Source organism: Alternaria conjuncta (genome assembly GCF_024043145.1).
Source record: "Alternaria conjuncta strain BMP 0040 chromosome Unknown scaffold_12, whole genome shotgun sequence".
Classification (NCBI taxonomy): Eukaryota; Fungi; Ascomycota; class Dothideomycetes; order Pleosporales; family Pleosporaceae; genus Alternaria; species Alternaria conjuncta.
Window position 1 is genome coordinate 175688 of NW_026250101.1, and position 17656 is coordinate 193343.

The window sequence follows — 17656 nt, forward strand, 5'->3', positions numbered from 1 at the left end:
CTGACTCACTGGTGCCCACTGCGCGTGCAACCATGACTATTGCTGTGGATGTTGACGCTGAAGATTTAAAGCGGGATACTCCTTTGATAATGGAGACAGGCCGCCGACATCTGCGGAGGCTGTTTGAAGCAAGAGCTTTGGAGGTGTTGCAGAAGTATATGGATGAGGAGAGAAATGGACAAGGGGTTTGAAGGGCGCAAGGATTGAGATCAGGATGTAATAGCTGTAGGTTTCTAGCGATGTCTTGATGGGTCGTCTATGTGGGATCACATTACGGTGACATTGACGGGTTGGGTGTTGCCCGGTTGGTGGTTTCGCACACATGTGACGTCACCGCTCGCACCTCAATTGATGCTACCTACCTTCCGCATGTTTCCGCGGCTGCGAACATCAGCTCGACCCTCACAAAACCACGGTGACTGAATTGCCACGCGCGCAGCAACCTCGCAATTCGTCTCTTTCTCATGTCATCTTGCACCTCAAAATGTGGAGGATTTCTCTTGGACCGCATCTTCTCACGATCGCACCGTTCCAGTAGTTGGCATTGCAGATGTAACACGAGCATATTGATACTAGCTAAGAAACTAACGTCGGTCAAACACAAAACACAAAACTACCAGCGAGTCCCAAAGTTTTGGCCCGCCCATGATACCAAAAGCTCACATCAATATCGACCAAGCGAATGCGGGACAGGGGTGTCAGCTCCAGCCCTCGTCAGATCAGGAGATTGGACTGGAACATCTGGAAGGACCCCTATGCCTCCGCCATCCCATGATCCCGCTTGCATCATCTCGATACCAAGAGCTTTCGCGCTGGTTCCATGATGGAAATCCGCCTGCTCTTCGTCAGACATCGAAAGCGGGCCTTGATGATGACCTCGCAATAACCGATTGGCACGCTCTTCCTCCTTCCGCACCTGCTCCGCCCGCTCCCACTGGCATCGTCCCAAGAACTGGTCATGATCCTCCAGTCTCCATATCTTCCTCTGCACCTCCTCCGTAACCCTTGCCTTCAACGTCTCGTACTCGTCTTGCTCCAGCATCCACCGTATCTCCTCCGCGAGAGGATGCGACTTATCTTGCACTTCTGTTAATACGAACCAGACAATTACATCCCCGAAAACGGTGTCGCGAAGACTACCGTGATACCCATCCCAGATCAGCTCGACATGCTCGTCCGTCATGTACCAAGCTTCGTTGCCTATCCACTCGTCGATCATCACGTCTTCGAGCCGGTCGGCATCAGCGTGCAAACTAAATACACGGCATGCGCGGATGGTCTCGATACCGGCGGCCAGGCTGGGTGGTACGCGTAGCTCACCTGTGGGCCGTACGCTAGCTGCTTTGCACGCGCGACGCATGTATCGCATTACTCTTGCGACTCCAGCTTTCTCGGCTTCTTCCACGGGTATCTTCAACTGATCAGGGCGCCCGTCCCGGTCTGGTATGAAGCGATCGAGGACGGAGGTGCCGCAGAAATGCCATAGCATGCGAAGCGGAACGTTGCGAACGTATGGTTTCTTAGTGTCGGCATTCACGATGTCGACTGTGAACCCGGACTTCAATGCGATGAGTGTTCGATTGTCTGTATGCTGCATCGTGTCAAAGAGTCTTCCAGTGTGGCCTTCGAGCGGCGCCAGCCTCTTCCAGTTCTTTCTGAGCTTTCGGCGGATCACTGGAGATGGTTTCTCGGTTTCTGGAAGAGTGGTCTCGTCCATGTTCGCAGCGCTCATCTCTGTGGATACTGGCTTGATCTCGTCGTATTCTGGGCTATCATGTAGTCATGCCACATGAGCGCTGTCAGAATCATCAGATCGATCTGTTGGCAGCTGTGATGGCGTTTCAGCGTCGTCACATTCCGAAGTGTTGTCGACCGCGTCTTCTGTGCTGGGAGGAACGTTGGCGGCCACGTTCATCTCTAATGCCAGATTACAAACGGTTGCGACCTCTTGTAACATCTGTTCGAGCGCTCTATTGAGCGCCGGAACAGGATTCCATTCTTCGGTATAATCTTTCTGGGCTATTTCGGTGGGCGATAAAGCGATCGCGGAATTAGCTTCGACTGTGCGTTGATGGTGTCTCGGGTCGGGCACGTCGCCTGCAGGTGGATGATCGACCGTCTCTTTGTCTCCGTCGCAAAGTTCTTCGCCACTGCCACCGCGCAATCCGACCTCAGGTTCCTTTGCAGCACCTTGTTCTTCTTCTGGCTTAGGCGCGACATCGCGCTCGCTATAATGACTTTCTAGTAGACGAGCATCGTTACACTCGACATCCTTGGCCATACCCGGAGCAGCGCAGCTTGCACTTCCAATATCACTTTTACCAGTCATGTCTGAGGGCCCGAAGTAATCGGTCGTATCCACTTCAACGGCCGCAACAGAACAAAGTGGCAAGAAACCATGCGGTTCGTACGGCGCAGGGTTAGGAGAAAGAATAGGATTATGCTTCTTTTTTGGCACTGAGAAGTAATCCTTGACTGCTGTAGGCGTTCCATTACCCCTGTTCTCATGCATGTCCTCGGGTGTGGAGGTATGCATGGCTATGAACCCATGCGAAGTCTTCGGTGTGTAAGCTTGCCATTCCGAGGGGTCAACGGCGGTAGTCTCGCGTTGAAACAAGGGGCGAGGGATCTCTAACCGAGGATTACTGGGGAGTGCTTTTTTGAGTGCATCTGGAGTTTTTGGCGAGTCTGACATATTGGCGTCGTGAGGTGTAGTCGTAGCGGTTGAGACATTTGGTAAGAAGAGACTTCGAGACTTATTTATCGACCACTACCTGGGTATGAATTAGCGGGCAAATATAGTGTACATGTCACTGTCTGCCAGCAATTTAGTAGTTGTGTGTATGTTAACTCAGGAATAGGTGTTGTGACGCATCTGCCACGACATGTGGATAGCAGAATTGAGTGTACACACTCTCGATGTGTCTCTAGCTATGAGACATTCACCACTCATCGCTCACACGCTGTGTTCATTTCAATGCCACCGCTTTCTTCATGTGCGATCTTCACTCTTAGAACTTCGAGTTTTAACTTCCATTGAGTCTCATTCACTACTTGCAACTGCGCAGCATAGCCCTACAACGCCATAGCGCGGCTGCCTCGAGCTTTTCCTAAACGTATGAGCCGCGTTTCATTGGCATTCAGCCATCTCAACCATGGATGAAGCAGACCAGTCACCGCCAAAAGAGCAGCGAGTCATAGAACCCGAGGCACAGTCAAGAATGGGCGCGCTTTCTCCACAATCACCATTCATGGATCGCACAAAACACTTGGTTGACCTGATGACGGACAGAGAAGTTATCACGCCGTATTCTGATGCCGTCGAGGCTAAAGACAACGATCGCACACCATTGAACGACATGGAAAAGTTTGAGACTAGTGGAGCTGCAGGTGCAGATATCGATGAAGGTGTATGGCACGAACGCGCACCCTGGGCTGCACCAACGCTACCCAGCCCGAATGCCCTCGCAGGCCTTGCCGGCCCACCTGACTTTCATCTGGACTCAACACCATCTCGGGAAGCAGCGAACAGCCCTTCCTCGCGAACGCATGCGGAATCAGTCCCGGTACCTCCGAGTCGTCTCTCCTCCCTCTTCAACAAGGCTATCAACTACTTCGGCACCTGCATTGGTAACTACTTCACATCCGCGCCCGGCGTGATCGAGTATACCGGTGCGGATATCTTGCGAAATACTCAAATTGGTATTGAGGCGGAAGAAATCGTATTCCAGGATAGAGTTGCAGTGATCAAGATCTTCGCTATCGTCACCGATAGCTCTGGCGCAGGCGGAGAGAAAGTTGAGAAATACGAGCCAGTAGAGAGGCGCGTGGAACTACGAGCAAAGCCTAAGCGAGTGAAGGAGATTTTGAGAGGGGAGAGATATTACATTGCCGAGGATTTCTATAGGAAGGAAATTCGGCTCGCATTCAAAGCTTTAGGAAAGTTGTGAGTGGCTCGTTGCGTATGGGTGGGTCGCGTGGTAACCAAAGAATGAGAGACAGGAATTTCATAAGTATGGTCTTCTCTCGCCGTTCCACACTCAGATACCAAAACCCTTCCCACAACTACAAACACTTCACCAAATTTGAATCGAACACGTTCAGCACCTCCAAGAGCATACAAAGGTCGCGCACTGCATAGCGTACACTACTACAAACCCTACGTAGCAGCTAGGTGTATTCGAACACCGCACCACCCACGCCGCGCAAACTCTCTGTACTCATCAACCCCCAAGATGGCGTCAGAAACAAGCTACTCAACAACCTCCGATAGCCAGCAAACTACCACAACACAAATCCTCGAACCAGCAAACAGCTTCCGCACGCTCGTCGCATACAAAGCAATGGCCACGAGCCCCCGAATCGAAAAATGGCTATCGAATGTCTCTGATCAGACATGCCTCCCTCTAGGCGAATTCCCACACCGAAGACCAAATCAAACTTTCTTCAACAAGATACGGATAGTCCAGCAATTTGGGCCTGTTAATGGGAGATACCTCCTTGAGTTCAAGGAGGAAGAGGGGTATTATGTTGAGACAGAATCGGTTGGAATGCCGAGGATGCAGTCACATCCAGATAGGTCGGCGGTTAGTGAGGTTTGGGAGGAGAGTCGGGGTGATGGGGGTGACGCTGGATGGTAGTGCGTTGGAGGTGTGAGGGCGACGTTCTGGGGAACAACAGTATAGTAACACGTTAACCTAGTAAAAAATAAACACCCTTGAGCCTACGTTAACCTTAGATTACCTACTTTATAGGTTTTTGTCTTAATGTAGTCCGCAGACCTGTTCAGTTTGTTTTGTGTATGAGGTAGTAATAGTCGCGTAGGTTTGCGGATGCACTTAGACCATCTCCTTCTTTCTTTCTCTCGTTCGTCTTCCGTTCGTCGCAGCGCGCGGTTTGCAAGGGTGCCGTTTGACGCCGTCAGAGGACCAACGAAGATGCTTCGACGACATGTCTACTTCAATAAACGCAATCGGAAGATGCTATTGAGCCACGGCTCTTTCTTCGACTTTCTGGGTGAGTTCTCAAATTCCACGCGTATACCGCTTGCGCCATGAGCCGAAGCACCATGACTACCCACGGCTACGTCGCGAACTATTATATCGACGACCTCGACAATTTCAATCTCGAAGAGCAGTATCGCCTGCTATACGACTTGCCAGACGGCCGTTATGTTGCGCCACAAGTTAAGCGGCGCATGTTCTACAAAGGCGAAACCGCATCGCAAGCTCTGGAGCACGTGCGCCGGTTCATACCTGCGCCGTTCAGCCCCAATTCGCTGTCGCCAAGCTTGTACGATGCGCCGAGCTTGATCGACGAGGAGCGGTGGCACGAAGCTCGAGTGAAGCTGAGGCGTGAAGGTGTGTTGTACAGGACCGGAGGGAGGAAAATTGAGAAGCTCACGAGATTCTAGGAGTTATCCTGCCTTGTGACTACATGTTCGTTGATGAACGCAGGATGGTGGAGTCGTTTGGTAGCAACGAGACGATACGGCCAGCTGGTGTCGCATGGCATGGGGACGCGGCTGTGTCGATAGCGGAGGATTCGCCTCTATTGACAGCGGACCAGAGTCGGATTACTGATCAGAGCGATGGTGTTATATTGTGGCAGTTGCTCATTGACTTTGGGAGGGCTGTGCGGAAGATCTTGGCTAAGTTGTTGACGTCCCAATGCGCGTGTTAAAAGGATGTCGGTGATCCTGGAAGCTTTTCTCTTAATCCATTGGATTGGTCGGAACTCTAGTATCGTCAGGCCACCATTGTCTTGGCTAGTGCGAGGCTGTACGCTTATTGCTCTATCATATCGCGGCGTGGTCCCCCGACGCAAGCGATGCGGTGGCGTACTACCCGTGAACGCATGTAGTGCCTTGCATGGGCGGCTCACCGACATGCCAGCCTCGGCTGATACAAACCCCGGCCCCAGCTTCATATAAAAGCGCGGTTCCTTCTTCGGCGACGAACACATAGGTGTAGAGGTATTGTGGGCGCTGGATGCTGCGTGGCATCGTGGCTACTTCCCTCGCTGAGCCAGACCCCGCTTTCTCTTGGCATTCTGGGGCACCACACCACGCCAATATCCATGGCTTCCAGCATAACCCCGACCAGCAAAAGTGACATCGCGACCTCCCAGCTTGATATCGCTTTACCCGCTGTCACAAATCGCCAGTCTGGAAACGATGCTTGGCCAAAGACTGTTCGCGCCACAACGAGAGCGGCGCGTCGCCGTGGAAAGCTCGATGGACCTTTTCAACTTCGCTTCCTTACCGCGACAGACCCTACTCAATTCAAGGACGGGGAGACAAGACGAAGCGTCCGTTCGCAGGCGATGAGGTATCATAGGAACAAGATGAACAACAGCCACGCAGCACCTCGGGAACAGCACAAAATAGTACCACCTCTTTACACTGAACCAATAGTCGGCGAGCAGGTCGAGCTCACGACGACTCAAGCTCAATTACTTTCCCCAGAAAGAACACTGAGAGCGCTTGTTCCTTATGAATATGATCAGCAAACTCATGTACCGACTACGAGGTCCCCAAAGGAAGCGAGCGGTGCTGAGGCTTGTGATGCTGCGTTTGAACGCTGTCGGCAAACTCGCTCAGGCCGAAGGCAGAGTATAAGCTTCCAAAAGGTTGTTGGATACGAGTACACTGAGAGCCAAGAAGAACGCAAGATTCGGTTATTCACGACCACTTTCTCTCAGATCGGAGACGGGTTTGACCCTTTCAAGGTGTTGCCCCAATTCGAGAACCCTAGTTTGAACAGCGGTTTCATCTTGCGTGCATGTAGGTGTACAAAATCTTCCAGACTTTTCACGTCATATGCTCTGGTTCAATGGCTGACACTTACAGTCATGCGGGCGTTCGGGACAGAAGCATTTGTCAAGGCATGGGCACCCGAAATGAATGTTCATCCCCATGTAATGCTCAGTGGTATCGGGTCCGTGACATGTACTTGGCTCGATATGCTCGCAAAGATTCCAGGCGAAAGTACAAGGACTAGGCTTGTCAGGGATGAAACCCTGGTCATGATCAGGCTTCGGCTTCAGTCGTTCACCCGGGAGGACACCGTGTCAACCCTCCTGGTGATGCTTCACTTGCTGGGAGGCGACATGTGGAGCTGTGATGAGCCCACGATCCGGTGTCACGAACGAGGCATCGAACAAATGATACTCCTGTGCGGCGACCTGGAAAAGACCGGTAGGGCGATGATCGCGCAATTTACTACTGCGTAAGCTTCATGACCTCCTGATAAAGAGTGCAGACTAATAATGCTTTCAGGTGTTGTTTCCACTGCGACCTAATTTACGAAGCCCAACCCCTGCCGACCTTTGCGTTGTGTGAGCCTGCAAAGTATGAATCGGTCAACGATAACGCAGATGTCGCAATACCAGAATCCCCATTATTCTGCCCAGGGCCTGAGTTCCGAAATCTTCTCAACGAAGAGCGTTGCTCATCTACCACATATGGCCTACTTCGAGATATGCGCGACTTGACCGACCTATTCCTGGCGCAAAACACAGCACTTGAGCCCGCTGGCGATGCTAAAGACGTTCATCTAGCCTATCCGCCTTCCAAAGAAGTCGAATATAAGACAAGAGTGGCTGGAATTTGCGATCGATTAGCAAATCTACCCCCGGCTTACACTCCAGATCACCCAAACTCCTGCGATTGGGTCTATGAGGCGTGTCGTCTCGCTGCCACGATCTACACGACTTCTATCGTACGCCGCTTGCCTTTCTCTGTTGCTGCGACATCAAGTCGCTACCCGTTTTGTGTCCAAACTGGAGCTGAGCCACATAGCAGCCAGATCTCACTTACAACCCACATCTGCGAAGAGTTGATGCAGACTCTAGAACGTACCGACCTCGCAAACGTGTGGAATGGTATGGTTGGAGTGCTATATTGGATATGTACCGTTGGCGCTGCTGCAGCTCGTTCGCCCCGCTTGTCCGGCCTGTCACAGCGACTCCCGTATAGCACGACATGCAAGTTCCGGGTTCGACAGTGTCTGACCATGTTTTCCGTCCGCGCACATGTCATCTTGATCTTCAACCATCCCATACCCATCCTGCTATCTCAGAAGAAACTCCTCAGGGTACAAGAGCTTATTGGAACATATCGCCAAGGTCGCAACACTAAGCAGTCACCTGGAACCTCTCTGGATTCCACAGGCCTCTAATGCGACGACATCTGCACCTAAAGAGGGTGGAATTCAAGCCGAGCGGTGCATCCATCTCTTGTGATAAACATTCATAGCAAAGCGATCTAAGCTAGAGTCAGAAGCGGGCTGCTGACGAAGATGGTTGCGCTCCCGTAAACACCGAAAGCCGTATGAATCAGAGGAACGCACTTATCCACGCGGCCAACTCCGGTTAGTTCTTTCACCGTTCAGTCAGTCACTGCATATCCGGCTTTGGAAGGAACGTCCAGGAAGTTCTTGTTGCGTGATGTGCGGTTGGCCGAATACTCTGACTTTCCTACTCCGCGCGCATCACGAGAGGCCGAGCTGAAGTTCCCGGGCGTCTCGGGTCGCGACCATCCGCAAGATCCGGTCGCGATGTGTTCTGCAGTTCCAGAACAGACGATCGCAGTTGCGGACAAAAAATCTGTTCCTTGCACTGAATTTTATTGGTGGTGTTCGGAGATCTTCGCTGCGTACCGATGTGGGCCGGCGGAGCATTTTGCACCCTGGATCTGAGGGGTTGCAACTCACCTGCTAAGCTTCGCGGCTCCCATCTTATCCCGACCTCTTATGACGTCGCAACTATGCCTGTCTCCTATTCCATCAGGCACGGTTGTTTACATCGCATTGAAACCTAGGAAACGGTAATTCGCTTTGGCGATTTCGGCGCTTCTCCAACCCAAACCTCGTGGGGATGCCATCATAGAGGGCCCGTGCGTCGAGCCTCTTTTCGTCCCTTCCTTGTCCGACGCTCCGCTGGCCACGATGATCCTGTAGGGCAGAAACAGTTGCAACCGTGGAGCCAAACTCTGATTTGACGTGTGGGGTCGCGTGGATATCAGGATCTGCGTCGTTGGAAATCATGTTCTGATCTCACAGGTCTGGCTGCCGGACTGTTTGAGACAGCAGCCAAAGGCGCACGTTGTTTTGGATATGCAAACATCCAGACGTGGCTATTGCAGGCATTCCTGAAGCTTACAGTACCCGCGATACACGTGCTCGCTATTTGACTTGACGGTCAGCGTGCTGTCTCTGCAGGAAGAGGACCGCTTCGATGACTATCTGACAAATGAAGCGAACCACGGGACAGGACGATGCGCTGACGAATGATGGATGACTCCTGGCCGCCTGGCACCATCTTCACGAAGGAAGCGGCTGCCAGCATGTCCGAGACAGCGACCCAGGGATTAGTTGCCGCTTCCCTGCATTCCGATTGGGCGACAAGGTTACCTCCTGTCAGACCTGCCAGGGTCTAACGGCCTACTAACAACAAGCGACATTTTGTATAAGAGACAACACCCGCCAAATCTAGAATGCACACGAAAGAAATAGTCGCAGCGAGCGTCGTACTTGGACTCTGCTTTGTCGCTGCCATGGCACTCGTTACACGCTTCCTCCTGCACAAGCAGCCCAAGACTACAACAACAGACGAAATGTTCACTACGGACGGCAAGACTGAACGACAGGTTCAGCTCACGCAAATCTCCAGCTCGTGGAAGAGATTCTTGACCCCAAAGCAAAGCCATAGCAAAGGACATTGGGTGCCAACATTGTCGGGCATCATCAAGGCTGGCGATGAGGGTTTGTTTTCCTCCGCATTGTTTACCAACCTCCAAGGACATCCCGGACGGATACCACTCGAAACCTTGTACGATGCGTTCGCGAACGAAGTTCGAAACAGACCAATCTCAGAGCGATCGTCATACCCCGGAGACATGACGAAGTTCCTTGCTCGAGCAAAGAAACCTGCGGGCGGCGTGGGGCGGTCAAAGTCGATGTCCAATGTTCGGCGAGCGGACCCTAGCCCAAAGACTGCGAGAAAGAGCTTAGATTTATCGGTGGTTGAGATGGGTTTGGCTAGGGGCTTATCCGTTAAGAAGCCGGCGTCTGCCTTGGTATCGATGCACAATGGACTGCGAGACGATGATCAGAAGGCTATACAGCGGGCTTGGGTGAAAGATGGTCAGACTGCAAAGTACGAAGATGGAAAATTGAGCATCAAGGTCTCAGCTGCCGAACTTGCGGCACTCTCAGTAATACTGGGAAGCCAGTTGATCAACAGCGCTGACCAACAAGACGCGTCATCGGAGACTGGTGCCTTCGGCATCTCGATGGCTCTTTCGCCAACGACAGACGCCAAACACCAGGTCACGCTCACACAACAAAAGCGCAGCAGATCGCAACGGCACGCCCAAGGCTCAGGCACTTCACCACTCTTCGCAAAGCACCTTGCAGCTGGCTCTCTTCCATACTCGCAAGACAAGATCGGCGTTCACAGCATTCTCATTACAGATGAATCTTTTGAGGCATTACAAGCAGGAGCGTCTCTATACACACACCCATATGTCGCAAGAACGCCACAATCCAAGTTCCTCGCTTCGCTACCCAGTTCCCGCGAAGCACGATTCCACATCCTCGCCACATCGACCGAAGTCCATACCTCAAACACCTTACTAGACGCCATAGCATCACTACCGTTCTCCGGCGGCCTTGCACCCCTAGCGTCCTCACCACTGATCAAGACCGTTCAGTTCATCGCTTCCGCTGGCCTCCCTCACGCCCGGCTACTCCAGCGCCTCGAGCAGCTCGTGGACAAAGTGCACCGCCACACACCCCACCTCAACATCTTCGGGCCTCTCTACGAACCTCAAAACGCGGGTCTCCTCTTCCGCGAGCGCGAACGCCTCGGTAGACTCGCCAGCGACCCAACAACACCTGACTCTCTCGCCGACAAGACAGCCCGCATGTCACGCTACACCACCCTCCTAGAGCGCCTCATGGCCCTTGTTCCAGACCTGAAGGCGCAAGACGCACTCGCTGCAGTCCAGGAAGCAACGAAGCAAGAATTGCGACGGGCGTACCAACAAGCCGTCGCGGCGCACACTTCCTCCACTCCTGCTAGTAAAAGCGCAGAGACAGTGTGTTCGCCGGTATCAGCATCGCCATCTGACCCACAACAGCAACAGCGCAAGCGCCAATCCACATCATCACGTCGCAGTACTCGTTATTCGAACCGTTCCAGCACCTTTTCATCTGATATCACGGAGGCGAGCCCAGCGCTCACAACATCGATGGATGAGAAAGAGAGGAGTCTAGCGAAGCAGATAGAGCATGTGCTCAAATCCGACCTGCCGCTGGACGTTGGTACCATTGCTTTTGTTGCGCGTATGGTGGTTGTGGCGTGGACAGTCAGTGTAGGAGTGGTAGCTTGGGGTGAGGGTGAGTCCGGGTTCCGAGTACCTGATCTGGACGCTTTGGGAAAGATGGTCCTGGTTTAAACATTTACCTCATATAGCTACCAATAGGGAGGTTCGAGGCGTTATTTTCTCTTCTTGTTTTAGACGACGGGGTTGGGTTGTATGCATGTTTAACGAGATACCATTCACACTTTTATGATTTAGACTAGTAAAGGATATGAATATGATACTTCTACACACATACACAGCATTTTCTTCTCAAAAACGATGTTTGAACTCTCATATGCAGAACAAAGGCGTTAACGCTCAAAGCTCAGATCCGCAACGTCCCGCACCCATCCCTATGATGTGCTCGAGCACACGTCACCCGCCATCACAAAACCAACACAATCACAAGACCACAAATCCTGTAAACCACAAGCACCATGATTCAACACATCCCGTAAACCACAAGTACCATGACCAAAACGATATCAGTAGCTAAAGTCACGAGACAAAGGCAATCTCCTGGCTCGGTTCTCGGCTTCACCCGGCATCCGGTGATCTGCACGAACGACGTCGAAGCACCCAGCCGGCGGATCCGTGGGTTCCTGCGGTAAGACAGTCTTCCCGAGCGCCATTACGCACGAGATGCAGGATGTCGCGGCTTGGCTAACGAAGTACGGGCTGATGCCCCGTTGTTGGGTTACGCGTGAACTTTGGCAAGGAAGACGGGTGTGTGCAGTCGAGACGATTTATCCAATTGTAGTAATTACAGCCTTTGACCATCGATGTATGTAGCGTATACCGTATACCCTTCCCCGTCTGTCTGTGTCTATACAAGCAAGCACCCTCGTAACCCACCTCACCATACCCAACAACAACAACCCCCTCCCTTCCCATCAAGAAACCCCCCCTACTCCGGCCCCATAACCTCCAACCCCCTACAAACACCCACCCACCCATCCCTCATGCCCTCCCAAACAACCTCCATACTCTCTTCCTCTAACCCATCTCTCTTCCTTTCTTTCCGCTCGACCTTGTCCCCCGTCCCATCCGCCATCATAGCGGTAACGCGATCCCGTTTCTTGTCCTTATCCAGTAACGAGCTATTTGTCTTGAGACCCTTGCCGTCGAGCTCGCCTTTTACTTCCCAGCCCTTGCGCACGGGGCCGTGGATGGTGGCAGGGGAGATGAGCGTGCTGTCGAGGAGTGCGTTCCAGCGCGAGAGGTACATGCCGGGGCCGTGCGTTGTGCCTTTTCCGTTTTGGGATGAGGGGGCGGGCTTCATGATTGACTCAAGGCGGGTTTGTGATGTGGACTTTAGGGTGGTGAGATGCTTTTCGTGTTGGTCAAGGAGTGTTTTTAGTTCTTCTTGTTTGTCTTTGCTGAGAGTTTCGAAGAGTGAGTGGAGGGGTGCTGTCATGTTGCCTGCGCCGCCTTCGCCTCTTTCTTCGGCTTCTTTGGCGCGCTCGTCGACACGGAATTCAGAGAATATGCGTTTGGCGTAGACGAGGTAATCTTGCGCGAGGTCGGGTGCGTTCTTCGTAACTTGATGTAGGAACTTGTGCATAGAAGGGGCGTGCTTTTTGAGTAGTTGGACGAAGTCTTCCACGGTAGGGGCGTCGCTTGCCTCTTGATCGAGAATGCTTGCTGGGTCTGGTGAGCTCGGTCTTGACTTAGAAGTTTCGCGGCTCCTTGTGCCCTTCTTCTTTGGCTTGGCAGTCTTGATTAGGTCGGTGATGAAAGCTTCCGCGTCGGTTATAGTGCCCGAAAGATCGACAGCGTTGTGTATGGCTCGGATGACGGGATCCATGCCGGTGACCGCGTCGCGTATGGTGGAAGTCAAGACATCGGGGTTGGATTTGCAGAGAACCTTGGTGAGTTCCTCGCGGTCGCGAATCGAAAGGTATGTGCTGAGGTATTCCATGGCTACGCTATGTTGGTGTTCGCTCAGGGTCTCGGCATCGATCTTGTATGGAGGGTCGGATGTTTCGAGGATGACGGCTGCGATGGACTTCGATTCAGATATTGACTGGCTTCGCGCCGCCTCATGCTTCTCTCGTGAAGAGTAGACGTATGTCTTGAGTGCCTTGAAGACCTTCTTGTCGGGCGCATTACGCGATGACTCTAACTTTGTCGCTCGCTTTTGGAATTCGGATGTGTCCCATGCTAGTACTGTCGACAGAATTTGCTGTAGAAGATTCATGCCGTCGTTGGTGTTGTTGGTAAGGCCTATCCAGTTGGTCATGGCCGTCACTGATAGCTTTGCCAGTACTAATCTGACCATGCCATTGATCATCGTCGCTGCATTTCCAACGCGCAACGTCTGCTTGACGACGGTGTATGGGATGAGGCGGTGCAGGTTCTCGAGGAGGCGAACGAGGTATTGGCCGTCGGGCGACATGACGAAGACGTGGTGGAGGAAAGATGCGGCACTGAGGCTGTCAGTTTGCGAATAGAAGACCCATCTAGAGTACTCACTTCAGCAGCATATACTCGTGCGCTGCCTGCAGACTGCTGGAATGGTCCTCCAGCCTTGGCGTCGCCTTGACTTTCTCATACAGATCATCCAAAGCATCCCCGTATATCGCATCCTTGACTAATTCCTCAAAGCCTTGTATGACGTCTTCCGGCTTGCTTGTGTCGTATTCCTTCTTGCTTTCCTTCTTCTTCGTTGCTGAGTATCCACCCAGCATGCCTCTTGCGACGTACTCGGCGATGCTACTCGCCGCCGTCGCAAGGGCCTTCCGACTTCCAATAGCGCCTTTATCGTAACTCTCACTCAGTTCCGCCTCGGCCATTCTCGCGACTAGCGTCTGGATTTTGTCCGACCACCAGCTCTCGCCAAAGTTTCTTATGGCGGGGTTGCATAGCGCAAACTTGTTGAGCATGTTCTGTAGCAAGGGGCTCGTCGACTGGACGCCGTCTGCCTTCCGGAAGGGGTAGCCATACTGATCGATGGTGTGGGGGTATTTGAAGGCTTCGATTTCGGAGTAGACTTGGTGGTGGATCAGGATATCGAAGAGGGCGTGCGTCTGCGCGGGCGTAAGCGGTTTGGGGGTCGACATTGTGGTGGAGAGTGAAGTATGGTAGGACCAGAATCTTGGAATGGCTCCATAGTTGGCTACGTGAGAGATGGTTGACGCGGCTGCGCCTGCGACGCGGGGTACGTCATCGCGCTTGCCGTCTTGGCAGATTAGCGACCTGATCACCCCCACATGGTCGCCAGAGTTTCGGGTAGTACGGCCACCCGAGACGTCTACATCAACCCAGGATATCGTGAAGTTGAAGTTTATATATGTAGTTACACCCTACAACCTCATCGCCAGCTTCCGAGAAGACGCGAACAAACCACCCAGATGCCTACAAACCTCTCTAGAACAGTTATATACAAAGCATTTCCATCATGTAAGCCTCAACCCCCAAACCTCCAGACCGCCCACAACACCTGTGTCCAACGTATACCTCAAAATTTGAACGTGAGACCCTGTGACAGGCCTTCACGGAGGAAGATGTGCTCAGGGATGACGTCATCTTGTGCGATCAAGATGATGGTTTTGAGCTTGCACTCGGCCTTGTACTCCACGCAAGCCTCGCGGAAGAAGTCGAAGAGGCAGGTTGCCACAAGGTGGTGAAAGTCATCTCCCTCTTCATTTTTGAAGAGGGGTCCTGTGTTGTAGTAGACTTTCCACGTCTTCAGTTCTGGGAATCCGGCGGCGAGAGTTTCGGTGATATAAGGAGCTTCATCATCGAATTCGCTCCAATCTCCATCGTGAATCGGAGCACCGAGCACAACGTCGCGAGAGCCATAGACCTCAATCCCAGGGCAGTAGGACGCAAGGCTATCCATGTAGCGAAGCGAAAGATCGTTGTCATTACCGAGATCGACGTCGTAAACGCGCAGCCCGGAATGGTAGCTCCAGATGTCGATCAACCTGGGGTATTCGGACCTGGGCGCACCCCAACTATTGCATACTTTCATCCTAACTGACTGTAGGCTATGAAAGCTGGTGATGAAGTTCGTAAACCCCGAGTCGTGGGTTTCCCAAAGGAAGGGCTCGTCCCAGCAAATTATCTGGATACACAGATCTTCAATGTTGATCTTCGATTCGGGATTTGATGTCATGAGGAGCCCGAAAAGGTCCGAGAGGAATAGCGACTGGATGAGATGAAGTGAGCGCACACTGGATATGTCGATAGACATACCAAAGACGCCCAAGGGAAAATGTCTGAAATTGACATCGTGAAAAACGAGCTTAGTGACAGCGAACGTCTGTTCTAATCCCAAGTCCCAGAAGGGATTGCGATATGTCCCGGTAACTCCGTCGGGGAAGCCGAAGGTAGCTCGCATGTAGAAGTAATCGATATGATTTCCTACACCGATGTACTCAAGTAGACGGCGAGCGACTCTCCTAAGCGTACCAGCCACGTTGTGATGAACTGATCCCCTCCTACCCGCGGAAGCAAATTCAAAAAGCTTCCCAGGCTGCAGTAAGGTAGACACGAACTTGAGGATGAGTCGGCTGTCCATGACAGTTTCATCGTTGTATTGACCGGGGCACTTGATTGGATTGCACATCTCCGGAAGGTCAATCTTTCTCAAGGATGCTCGGAGAGTCTTCCCACGGGCTGGGTGACACAGAAGGCTTTCCAGCATCAGCCAAGATAGCCCGTTCAATATGGATATGATCGGGTCTTGTTGTCCATGTGATAACCCGGGCTGTGTGAATACCAACGAAGTCAATGGGAGGTGTTGTAGGCATCGCGCCAGGAGCTGGAAATAGGCCTGCGCGTAAGGAGATGCTGTGATGTCGATTGTCAGATCTCGGGTAAAGCGATCGATGTACATGAACGTCGGTTCGTGGCCTATGAGGCTGCTAGCTGAGGGGAAATTAGGGCCTAGGCGGACCCGAATGGCGCTCTTGTATAGGGCTTCGAGACCGATCGTCCAAAGGGCTTGACAACTGCGCATGAAGTTGGGCAGATCGTGTTGACCAACCTGAACAATGTTAGCTCCAGTTCTCATCGGTGCTCGCAGACTACAGAGCTATCTCAAGCTTGAATGAGCAGAGATGTGGGTAGTCCAGCCTCCACGCCATGTTATAATCATCAGACTTACTGCTTTGGCGATCTGGAGGACCAAGGCGGTGTCGAGGTCAAGGAGCTGAGTTTTGTTCCTTCCCTTAGATTTCGGCGGTCGCTTCAGCCTCTTGGAAACAGGTGTCGAAGTGGTGGCACCCGCAGAGGTAGGCTTGCTCTCAATGAACTGCCATCGTCGCTTGCTCAGTGCGCCTTTGGTCGCGCCATCTCCGGGATCTGCGGAAGACTTTCGCGGCGCCATTGTCGCAAAGAATTGAAAATACAACTGCTCGCGTTGAAGAATGGGCTCAGAGCCTGGCGAATATCCCTTGGTGGGATCTAGCCAGTCGCGTGGTCTGTGCGCAGGTGAATGCAAACAGACGCGACAGCCAATGGAACGACGGGAGAAGGCCAAGCCCGGAGGCGGCAGCCTTGCGCGCCGTAGCTCTTCTGTCTATAAGAGTCTGCCCACCGTCTTCCAACTACTCTGCTCACCACCCTCCACCTCACACCGTCTTCGGCTGTGGACTGAGAGAAGTCGAGAAGAGCTCGACCCGAGCTCAACGATATCGGAGAGTCCGACAAGGTAACGTCATCTTCACGAGAGCCCCTCGTTCACATTATCTGGAGCCGCAGGCGGGCTCCAGCCGTCCTCGCTAACAAGTCTTCTTCCACTCTTTTCACACAGCTTCTCCAATACTTCCTGATACCTCGGCTCACAAGCGTTAAGGACTGGGGTGGAGACGTTGACGGACGCTTACGACCCTGGTCTCACGAGGTGTCGTTGCGCTGACGAGCATTATGTGTCGGCACCTCAACGCTCGAATTCGATCTGTGGTTTTTGCAGTGCTACCTACGATCGACGGAACGGCGACATCCATGCACCTTCTCCACACTCCGCCAAAGGGAAGTGCGACTTCGCGTCTACCCTTTGCCCGTTTGTGGTCTCGCCGGGAGGTGGTGAGCAACGATATCCTTCGGGATTGCTCATCTCACACGGCAGGAAGCAGGCGGAGCTCGTCTCCAGCAATGGACTCCGGTCCAGCTTCTGAGTGACAGGTACCTACGGGAAACCGGCTCGTCGAGTGGATAGTTGAAGATGCGGGAACGTGAGCCCGGTTACCACAACGAAAGTCTCGAGACCTAAGGTAGAGGCTTATTGGGGCCTTTACTGACGATCGAACGGCGGAACCAACACCCACCTTTTTTTCGTTG

General features: G+C 52.7%; 7 protein-coding genes across 7 annotated transcripts; 3 read left to right on the forward strand and 4 right to left on the reverse strand.

Annotated features, from left to right (window-relative positions):
• Window positions 1–664: 664 nt before the first annotated feature.
• Window positions 665–1732, reverse strand: J4E85_008011 (uncharacterized protein; the record flags this gene model as incomplete). Its single annotated transcript, XM_051472240.1, has 1 exon — window positions 665–1732. The coding sequence occupies one exon, from the start codon at window positions 1730–1732 to the stop codon at window positions 665–667; it is 1068 nt and encodes a 355-aa protein (XP_051323705.1).
• Window positions 1733–1780: 48 nt separating this feature from the next.
• On the reverse strand, window positions 1781–2695 carry J4E85_008012 (uncharacterized protein; the record flags this gene model as incomplete). The annotated part of the gene is made up of 1 exon (XM_051472241.1): window positions 1781–2695. The coding sequence occupies one exon, from the start codon at window positions 2693–2695 to the stop codon at window positions 1781–1783; it is 915 nt and encodes a 304-aa protein (XP_051323706.1).
• A 460-nt stretch (window positions 2696–3155) lies between these two features.
• J4E85_008013 (uncharacterized protein) lies at window positions 3156–3950 on the forward strand (the record flags this gene model as incomplete). The annotated part of the gene is made up of 1 exon (XM_051472242.1): window positions 3156–3950. The coding sequence occupies one exon, from the start codon at window positions 3156–3158 to the stop codon at window positions 3948–3950; it is 795 nt and encodes a 264-aa protein (XP_051323707.1).
• Window positions 3951–5068: 1118 nt separating this feature from the next.
• Window positions 5069–5358, forward strand: J4E85_008014 (uncharacterized protein; the record flags this gene model as incomplete). Its single annotated transcript, XM_051472243.1, has 2 exons — window positions 5069–5239; window positions 5269–5358. The coding sequence occupies 2 exons, from the start codon at window positions 5069–5071 to the stop codon at window positions 5356–5358; spliced, it is 261 nt and encodes an 86-aa protein (XP_051323708.1).
• Window positions 5359–9496: 4138 nt separating this feature from the next.
• J4E85_008015 (uncharacterized protein) lies at window positions 9497–11461 on the forward strand (the record flags this gene model as incomplete). Its single annotated transcript, XM_051472244.1, has 1 exon — window positions 9497–11461. The coding sequence occupies one exon, from the start codon at window positions 9497–9499 to the stop codon at window positions 11459–11461; it is 1965 nt and encodes a 654-aa protein (XP_051323709.1).
• An 814-nt stretch (window positions 11462–12275) lies between these two features.
• J4E85_008016 (uncharacterized protein) lies at window positions 12276–14430 on the reverse strand (the record flags this gene model as incomplete). The annotated part of the gene is made up of 2 exons (XM_051472245.1): window positions 12276–13797; window positions 13844–14430. The coding sequence occupies 2 exons, from the start codon at window positions 14428–14430 to the stop codon at window positions 12276–12278; spliced, it is 2109 nt and encodes a 702-aa protein (XP_051323710.1).
• Window positions 14431–14828: 398 nt separating this feature from the next.
• J4E85_008017 (uncharacterized protein) lies at window positions 14829–16703 on the reverse strand (the record flags this gene model as incomplete). The annotated part of the gene is made up of 2 exons (XM_051472246.1): window positions 14829–16361; window positions 16482–16703. 2 exons carry the CDS (start codon window positions 16701–16703, stop codon window positions 14829–14831), a joined length of 1755 nt encoding a protein of 584 aa, XP_051323711.1.
• Window positions 16704–17656: the final 953 nt, after the last annotated feature.